This window comes from Cololabis saira, chromosome 20 (genome assembly GCF_033807715.1).
Source record: "Cololabis saira isolate AMF1-May2022 chromosome 20, fColSai1.1, whole genome shotgun sequence".
NCBI classification, from domain to species: domain Eukaryota; kingdom Metazoa; phylum Chordata; class Actinopteri; order Beloniformes; family Belonidae; genus Cololabis; species Cololabis saira.
In genome coordinates, this window is record NC_084606.1 from 17,922,467 (window position 1) to 17,932,055 (window position 9,589).

General features: G+C 40.1%; 1 protein-coding gene across 1 annotated transcript; it reads right to left on the reverse strand.

The window, feature by feature from the left end:
• Nucleotides 1-442: 442 nt before the first annotated feature.
• ccnb3 (cyclin B3) lies at nt 443-9,268 on the reverse strand. Its single transcript, XM_061709610.1, has 12 exons — nt 9,134-9,268; nt 8,790-8,927; nt 7,721-7,804; nt 5,110-5,225; nt 4,848-5,016; nt 4,662-4,760; nt 4,432-4,524; nt 3,424-3,561; nt 3,098-3,253; nt 2,823-2,972; nt 1,168-1,298; nt 443-1,062 (listed from the first exon to the last, which is right to left on the reverse strand). Exons 2-12 carry the CDS (start codon nt 8,874-8,876, stop codon nt 990-992), a joined length of 1,296 nt encoding a protein of 431 aa, XP_061565594.1. The 5' UTR covers nt 8,877-8,927; nt 9,134-9,268; the 3' UTR covers nt 443-989.
• Between the last annotated feature and the right edge of the window lie 321 nt (nt 9,269-9,589).

A 9,589-nucleotide genomic window follows, 5' to 3' on the forward strand; every position in this document is an offset into this window, starting at 1 on the left:
TTGCACGTTGATGGGAAGTAATTTAAACTCAAAATTCCAATACCTTGAACAGAGTATGCATAGACAGCCGGATAGATTTACTTGGCTGCTTATAGCACTCGTACATTTTCTTCCTTTGGACCTGCTTACCCCAACTACAGAATAAATGTCAGTTACATGTTACATATCAGAATAAAACAGGAGTATAATGAACAGAGATACAAAAGTATTTGTAATTTAAGATCTTTCATAAGTAAAACCTAATTTCTCCAATTCTTTATCCTGGGAATACCAGTAAACTCCAGACGATGCAACATGGTACAACCCTGCCCTCTAGTGGTGCAGATGCATCACTGCATTCTGCAGAACCCACGCTGCAGCTGCCGCTGACGTCACTCTTTTACTACATATGCAACACACAAGTCGATTCAAGACTGAAAATGAACAGCCACTTCACCAAAAAAAATGTAAAACCACTTCTTTATTTATGAGTATGTATGACCGCTGTTTAAAAGCAGCATGGCATCATCTGGTTGTCTTTTATACAAAACATTAGTTTACAGACATTTAACATGATAAAACACTGTACAACATAAGAAATTACACACATGCATCACTGCTAACTTGGACAAATGTATGCAAACCTATGAAAACCTTTGGGCCAGTGCATAATTTAGCAGTAAATGTAAACATTTACCGACTTCCTCTGAGCACTTATTTTTCCTCCTTCCTGCAGGGGCTTACAAAAGACTGAGTAAAGAAGTTGCTTTTTTCATCTTATAAAAAAGTTATAAAATAATGCCATCAAAAGTATGCAAGAATTAAACTAACATGGTATTAAATGCCCATATTAAAAATAAACTTTTGGAACACGAATCAAAGTTTTATTTCCAACATTTCCTGGAAGTCAAACTACACATAAATATCCAACATATTAACAAATTATGTACAGTTTTTTTCTTGTTTTCTGAGGGAAATTTTTTGTCAACTTAGACTTTGTTTTACCATCTTCATTCGGAGGCCAAAGCTTTCTCCAAAATGTCAATATCAACCAACGGCAGAGAAGCCACTTCAAAAAACACCCTGAAAGATAAAAGAATCCATTAAAACCCAACTATTGAGAATTAGAACGTCGATTGGTGAATCTGCAGTCTGCGGTCTTTAAGTAGACTTTTATAGAAAACTTACTTATGCGAGTATTTGTTCCTGATGGCTTTCAGTTTCTCATCAACTGGAGCTAAAAGCATCTGATGGAGGCTTCTGACGACGGGCGCCAAGTCTGACGTCTGGTAGCCGGAGTGGAACTGCAGGATGGGCGACTGCCAGACAGAAAGGGGGGAGGGGAGAGTTAATAAGAATAAATAAATAACTCACACACAGCCCAGCAGAGTATTTAAATGCTATAATTATACAAATTCATAAATTGATAAACGCCATTTTGCTTTGAAGCTAAAAAGGTCTAAAAAGGAAATCCTTTAACCAATTTCCCCAAAAGGAGTTCCTCATCTATTGTTTTGATGACAGTCAACACCAATTACTGAAAGAAAGGAATTGAAAAAGGCCTCGACTTCCATCTTTATGAATCAAAACTGCACATACGGCCCTCGTGCCCGACGTCCAGAGGCACAGAGTACCAGATGTTACGACATGTCACCTGCAGTAAAACTTAACGGAAAGTAATCATTCTTTCAACTCAAACGTTCTTCTCCATAAGGGCTGTCAAAGTTAACGACAATAATAACGTGTTAATGCAAAATTGATTTACCAGCTATTTTTTCTTTCCTCCCCCTTAAATGCACTCTTTTTTTCCCCCCGGCAATTTAGAAAACCAGGACGTGGTGCAGCAGTGATGCTGAATGATGTACAGGATGACAAAAAGGAGAAAATCCATCTACAGGTCTATTTAGACAGTTCCCTGAATGAGACCAAAGCTGTATGCATGGAACATCCATGTCTGTCTCTCGCTGCCAAGATTCTGTTGTTTTTCAAAAGCAGTTAAAAACTTTTCTATTGACGCAGGCTTTTGTTGACTAATTGTTTTAATGGTACTCTATATAATCTCTTGTATTGCCACACATCTTTCTTGTGAAGCACTTTGTGACTCAGGTCTGTGAAATTATATAAGTAAAATGTACTTATTTACAACTGCAAATCAAATAGATAGGAGGAAAAAAATGCATCACTCAGAACTAAATATGTGATTGTCTGGAACCAAAAAATGAAGTCATGATTAAAATTTGAATAATTACACAGCAAATATTAGCTGATTCAGTAGTCCTCCAAAGACAAGTGGACTTCCCACTCTAATTAGGTTCCTCACAGTCGCACCACATTGGTTTGACCCACAGATGGAACTTCAGTCACATGCTTGAACTGCTAATGCCACATACAGTAAGTTTAGCACACCAGCAACTCAAGAGTGCAGGCAGCATGACTGCAGTGGCCACAGAGCTCCCGCTCAAACAAATGATACAGATTGCGTCTCCATCGAGCAACGGCTGCGTCTCCACAGGAAAGTCCTGTTGACAGCACCGTAGCAAGATGCAGAAAGGCAGCGGGCCATTTCAAGCGTAACCCTTCAAACACAGCAGAGCTTGAACAGCAGCAAACTGCACATCTTCAGAGGAAAGAGTCACTGATGCAAAACGTGTCAGTGAGATGGAGTCAGACCCTGGAGATGAAGCACGTCCCAAGAAATCAAGAACCAACGAGTGATGCGCTGGCCCGACATTCAAACATCACCTCACGCAACAACAGTGTGAGGAGGAAAATCTCCTTTGTGGAGATTTACACGTGCTCTTTGACAGTGGAGACATATCCATCTCCTGACAGTAGGAACCTACCCATCCTCCCAGGTCTTTGGTGAGCAGTGCCATCAGCAGGCAGGCTGAGGCCAGCAGAGAGCCCCGCTTCCACACCAGGTCCACGTCCATGAGACTCATCTCACAGAAATACCGAGCCAGAGTCAGCGTGTCCATGCCGGCGCTCACACACTGCAGACACACAGAGGAAACACTTGCATGTGATGTGAAGTCACACACAAATCCAGGTCTCCCTGCACCTTCCAGCAGAGTGGTGCTGGTGTTAACCAGCCGGTGGGAAACTCATGCACACACACCTTGGCATAGCGTCTGAGGAACCGATATGGAATGGGAATGTTGATGTCGAACGACAGCGTCTGCAGGATGTTTGCCTCCATGGAAATGAGCTCCTCCCTTTTGTATGCATCGTCGCAAATGTAAAGGAAATCATCGACGCAAGGCGGGCTGCGCTCCTGCAAGATATGTTTTTAATAAACTTAGGCATTAAGGGGTTTAGATAAAAGTAGAGCTCATTGTGATCTTCAAAAAAACTTGCAGGTCATCAAGATTCTGCTCGTCATCCTTCAAAATTACTTTGTGACAAAGCTGAAAGCAGCGAGGGCTGAAGGCTGCACAGACTCACCTCAAATTTGGAAGCGATGAGCATGGCGGTGGAGCCGACGAGCTGCAGCATCTCCTTGTGGACGGGGGTTTTGGATAGGTAGTGGTCCGTCATTTTCACAGCCAAATACAGGGTCTCGTGGTACAGCTCAAAGTTCTCCTACACAACCACAGAAACAGAAAGGCAATCTTGTTTTAGCATTAAACAGAAAAAAAATAAATAAATAAATTTTAAAAAATTGTATTCCCTTTCAGTATTTTCAGCAGTATGACAAACCAAAACCCAACTCACCTCCTGTACAGTTTTTCCTCAATTCAGGCTTTTTTATAAAACATCAACTTAGGGCTGGGCGATTTTGGACAAAAATTAAATCCAGATTTTTTTCTCTGAAAACCCGATTTTCGATTTCGATTTTTTTGGTAAAACTACAAAAGACAATGGAATAAATTGTTTCAAATGTTTTATCTTTATTTTTAAATAAAAATAGCAAACAAATGTCCCTACTGGGAATGAAGTGCAATTGAAAGATACTGTAAATCCTCCTTGAGTTTACTAAAGTGACAACATTTACAATTTTCTTGACCAAATAAAGATGACTAGACGAGCTCTGTCTGTAATGCAGCCAGCTGCAAAAAAGGAAAATCGATTTTCCGATTTTCCTTCTTTTAACATCGATTGTGATTAATAAATCCGATTTAGATTTAAAATCGATTAATCGCACAGCCCTACATCAACTAATAAAAAAAATAGTTTTAAATGGCAACTATTGTCGGCAAATGAAAATTATTAACAGAGTGAGGCATCTGCTTCCTTCCCATCTCTGCTGAGAGTTGCACATGGAAATAATTTGGTGGCGTTCATCTTTCATGGCTTTAATTTATTATTAGCTCATCATATAAATAAGCTCATACAAAATTTTAAAGCGGAGAGCTAAATAAGAGCTATTTAATAATGATTTAATCCCATTAGTTGACTTATGGACTATCAGAATAGTCTGTAGTTGCAGCCCTACCCGGCTGGAGATCTCACCTGGACTTCGACCAACCAGTCGATCAGGATGGCCCTCATCTCCGCGTTGAGACTTGGCTGCTTGGGCATGTAGTTACAGAGGACGAACTTCTCCTGCAGACAATAACCCAGAGCAGAGACTAGCTGAAATCATGTCCTCAAGTGGCCTTTTTTAGAAGACTGTGCACGAGCTCCAGTTTAGATCCTGGAGACGCAGTTCAGCATGATGAAAGGATCTCCATTTAGCTCACCTCTCTCTGTTTAAGGTAGTCAAAGATGTCTTTTGCATATTCTGGACACATGTAACAGTCCTCAGAGTTCTCAGAGTCTATGTCAAACTCCTTTGGGATCTACATGGATGGGGTGAAAGAGAAATGAACAGAAGTTAGGCTTGACGCTACTACGTTTACATAGTTAATTTGCAGCATTTTCCCTACTTGTTGCTTCTGGAGATGTACTGGCACGTCACGAGGAGCACGGGGCGAAACGCTCGTCGGCTCATCTTCTGAAGCTACGATGCCACTCTGCAGTTCCTCTTCCTTGTCCTCCTCCGAATCAGTCCTGTCGCGCTCAGTTGATGTCCCCTCTGAGCTCACAGACACCGACCTGAAAAAGGAAAGAGGCTAAAGGTTAAAGTGAACTGAATAACCACAAAAACATACAACATGGGAAGATCAAGGCATCAATAAAATCAAATACTTCTTCAGGTTGGCTCGATTCTTTGTAGGTACAGAGGTGGAGTTGGTCTTCTTCTTCACCGCCTTCTTTCCTGGTTCTTTCTTCCTCCCTGGAAGGCTCAACTGAAGTTTATGAGCCTGGGAACAAAGTTGAGGGTTTTTTTTTCTGTTTGTGTGTTTTAAATCAGAGATTGTATCCAAAATGCTGCCCCTCTGAGGAAACCAACTACTGCTCAGAAGCCATTTAAAAGCCAAAACTGACGATTACACAACCTCAGAGTTGGTAGTTTCACAATAACAGCTGCCAGTGACAAACAGAGAAGTTAAATGATTCACAACGAGGTGTTGCAGCAGTGGACATGTTCACAACATGGTGAAAAAAACTCCACAGTTGCAGTTTGTTGGACCTTCAGTTGACATGCTGTCACTGTTTTTCTGGACAGCTTTAAGCATGTTTTCAAATGTATTTCCAATGAAAAGGTTAACAACTTTGGTTTTAACATGAAGATCATCTCATCATATGGACAAGGATGGTTGTGAAACTGCAAACATTAAGAAACAACAGAGATAAAACATGGTGTGGGGACCAGAGGATCACAGGGTGATTGATTTTCAAAACAGATGATCCGGAAAACCGGCAAAATGAAGCACACACAGGCAGTGCTGGTTGGACGCCACTGCCTAACTTGGAGTCGTTTCTTTGTTTACAATACCCAACCATGAAAAAGCACCAATTCAGAGCCAAGAAAAGAGACACAGACATCAAAATGCTGCTGCTCACGTCACAAATTAAAGCAGGGACACCAAAAGCAGCAGTGGTCCGAGACCAGCCTCGAATATCATGCCCAGAAACTAAAGTGAAACTCAAATTTGACAGAACAATCTGTGTGGAGTTTGCATGTTCTCCCCGTGTTCCCTTGGGTAGCTAATGTGAGCTTCCCTCACAAAATGCACAGTCCTGGGCTATACATGCCCCCTCTGGCCAACCGGGGAGCCAGATGGGGTGGGGAGGATCCGGCCGGAATAACGTGATCCTTCCACGCGCTACGTCCGGCCAGAGAAACCCCACCCTGTCTGGTGAAAAGATGTGGCTGCTCACTCCTCAGGTTAAGGAGGAGACCTGAGCTCAGTGCAGGGTTGGTAGAGGATGGCAATGCCCAGGACTGACTTAGGTAGGAGCACTGGGTGATGGAGAAAAAAAAAAAAAAAAAAAATCGGGGATAAAAATATAAAAAAATGAAAATAAAAAATGTTGACAGAACAAGACATTAGTGAGAATGAAAGATATGATTGCCTATTTTGCCTAAGAAAACCCGCTGTAATCTGCCTCATTCAAAATTAAAAAATAGGAGAAAAAAAAACAACACATTCATAAATGCCAATATTCAACTAAATGCAGATGAGTAGCAATATAAAACATTAGGTTTGAGGGGAAATTATAAGATGCACATTTGTGACTTTTGGCCACCGTGATCCCCTAGACAAATTTGCCATAACTTCTAATGATAAAGGATGTTTCCAATAGTAATGCAGTGATGGATAAAAATAAATGTCATTCAAATAAAAGTGTCAGTGTCTTTTAAGTGAATAAAATCTAAGATACCAACACGCGTCAGAAACAAGAAGCCCAGAGCAGCAGAAGAGTGGCGATGAGATGGATGCGTCCATAACTACATGCCATAAGGAACTTTCTATCCTGCAAGCTTAATGTCTAGTCTGACCCCACCAAGTTTTTAGGCTACAACGAAAGCTCCCATTACTTTTACTGTTTAGTTTACAGTTACCATGGCAACTTAAGCACAGACCCATGTCATTTTCAGGTTTGGTCACGGATAAAAATATGGCGTGACGTGACTAAAGTGCAGCTGTAGGGTGTGATCAGAAGCTTATATTCAATGTTTGTTACTTAATTGTTGCCCCCACCCACATCCCAAATTCACCTACCCCATGCAAATGTGCTAAACAGATATCAGGATGGTTTATTTGTTTGTTTAAATTGTGAATTGCATCTCATTAAAATGATCCAGGCACTGAGGATACCTTCACAGTGTTGAATTTTGCACATATCCCTTTTCTGTGGCGTAAACCCGAATTCTGACAGCTCCTCACATTGATCATCATTGATCCACACCTGCAGCTGATTGATGACACAAGGAGCATTTCTACCATATCCTTGGTGAACGACTTTAGACTTTTGGGTGCTGTATTATCATATCATCTGCATGCAGATGTTAAATCTCAAAGAAACACATTTTAAAAAGCAAGAGGACAGTGCAGTAATTAGGTAAATGTTGCACAGGTAGCAAATACAACTCAAGATGCATTCATGACTGGCTTTAAAGCACAACCAGACATTTGCAATCAAATCTTAGCAGTCAAGATCTGCTTTTTCTGAACATGTGTTGGTCCCCTCTCAAGGGTCTTTACAAATAAGAAACAGAGTTGCAGGCAAAGAAATTATGCATTTCAAGTAGGACAATACACCCTATACTGTTCACACACTGTCTATGCCAGGCTGCTGCAGGATTCTTGTATACTATCCAGGACATTTCCAGTAAATAAGGACATATTTTATCTACAGAGGGCGATAGCACATGATTTAGATGCCGAAACTAATGAATGGCAACACCTACATTGGTGATGTCTATGAAAGCAGTCCTCTTCTTGGGAGCTCCATGTGGAGGAGAGGAGGACCTCTTCACCTGCGAGCCTTCCTCCTGAAACCAGAACAACAAGCAGCAGCGTATTAGTCATAAACCACGTGTTCGTGCGGTGTACATACTAGTAAAAAAACAAAACATTTTTTTTTTCATTTTTATTCTTTATTTCATTCAAAAAACAAAACAATTTAATACAAATGTTCCTAACTTATGAATGAAAAGGGAGCAGAAAGAAGAAGAAGAATCTTATCTGATCTGCCCCTTTCACAAATAACATAAATTAATAATAATTTAAAAAAACAACAACTAAGTGAATAAAAACAACTAAAATAAAATTAAAATAACATTAAATAAAATTACCACCGCCTACGGGTATGTCAATCAAACATTTTTCGTTATATTTCCTTAACATACAGGCTTTAATTGTTCTTTTGAATGTAATGTTTGATTTGGATTCTTTGTTTTCTTTGTTCAGATTGTTCCATAAATTGATTCCTTTCACAGAAACACAACGTTCCATCAATTTTGTCCTGCATCTTGGTTTTATAAAAATCTCTGTTCCTTTTAAGTTATACTTGCTTTTTCTTTTTTCAAATCTTTTCTGAATGTTGATTGGTAAAGTTTTTTATTTTTTATGAGCTTTAAACATAATTTGCAGAATACTATGGTCTACTAGTTCATGAAATTTCAACAAATTTAACTGAAGGAATAATGGATTTGTTGGATCTCTATATCGTTTTCTACTAATTATCCTTATGGCTCTTTTTTGCAGAATGAAAATTGATTGAATATATGTTTTACAGGCATTTCCCCAAACTTCAACACAGTAGGTCAGATATGGAACAATCAGAGTGTTATATAAAATGTACAATGCTTTGTTGTCCAATAAATCCTTAACTTTGTGTAACAGAGCAATTGTAGCAAAGCAAACAAACAGTCTCCAGCAGACGAAACATTGAGTTACACCTTTACGATGAACTGCGGCGCAATCTTCTTTGTTTGCAGGTATTAGGAGGGATTTAAAAGCACTGGCAGAGCTCACCTGGTTCTCCGAGGACGCTGCTCGCAGCAGCTTGGATGTTTGGTTCACGGCGGTGGCCGTGGCTTTCTTTCCTCTCGTTGGTGGCATCCTTATTCACCTTATTCCCCAAAGAGGACCGTCCCAATTCCTCTTATTCTTCTAAGTGTTACACAAAAAAAAGGGAAATTAAAAAAGGAAAACACACCGAAATGGCGCGTTTATTTTCAAAATCACAACAAGCGGTCCCACGCTTTGTACTTTTTAAAGGATGCAATGTTCACGAGTATGATTGTATGGGTGGTGCTTCCTCCCACGCGAAAGCTTAAGCTCGAAATTTAATTTTTCAAACGGCTATTTTAACTCACCTGACCGTGTGTATTCTTTCCTTATTTGCAGCAAGTTTAGTCGCCGGTAACTGCAGCAAATAATCCAAGTTTTAGTGGTTCTTCATGCACGACAGCGGCACAGCGAACAACAGCGTTTCAGCTGAGAAAAGAAACTCGTGCACTGCGCTCTCATTGGTTCAAATTTAAGCCGGACGGACCAATCAGGAGCTCGCTACGGATGCCGTCGAGAGGGACCGTTGGTTTTATAGTACCGCGCCGCCCGATACAGTATTGTGGAGAGTAATGTCTAAAGTATTCATAATACGTCAAGGATTATACTTGAAAACCAAAAATAGTCACATCTATGATTTTTTTTATTATGTCAAAGGATGTGGATACAATTTTTGTTTAAGTAAATTGTATTCTAAATTAACGTAATTTATTTACAAAATCAGAAGTCCGCCATCTCAATGAGCTAAAATCAAACGAACCCAG

Excerpts from the sequence above, each read along its gene's own strand:
- ccnb3 (XM_061709610.1), bottom strand. The coding sequence starts at position 8,876 with ATGCCACCAACGAGAGGAAAGAAAGCCACGGCCACCGCCGTGAACCAA. Across the intron at positions 7,805-8,789 it reads CAGCGTCCTCGGAGAACCAG|GAGGAAGGCTCGCAGGTGAA; the intron begins GTGAGCTCTGCC and ends TTCTGGTTTCAG. Across the intron at positions 5,017-5,109 it reads AATCGAGCCAACCTGAAGAA|GTCGGTGTCTGTGAGCTCAG; the intron begins GTATTTGATTTT and ends TTCCTTTTTCAG.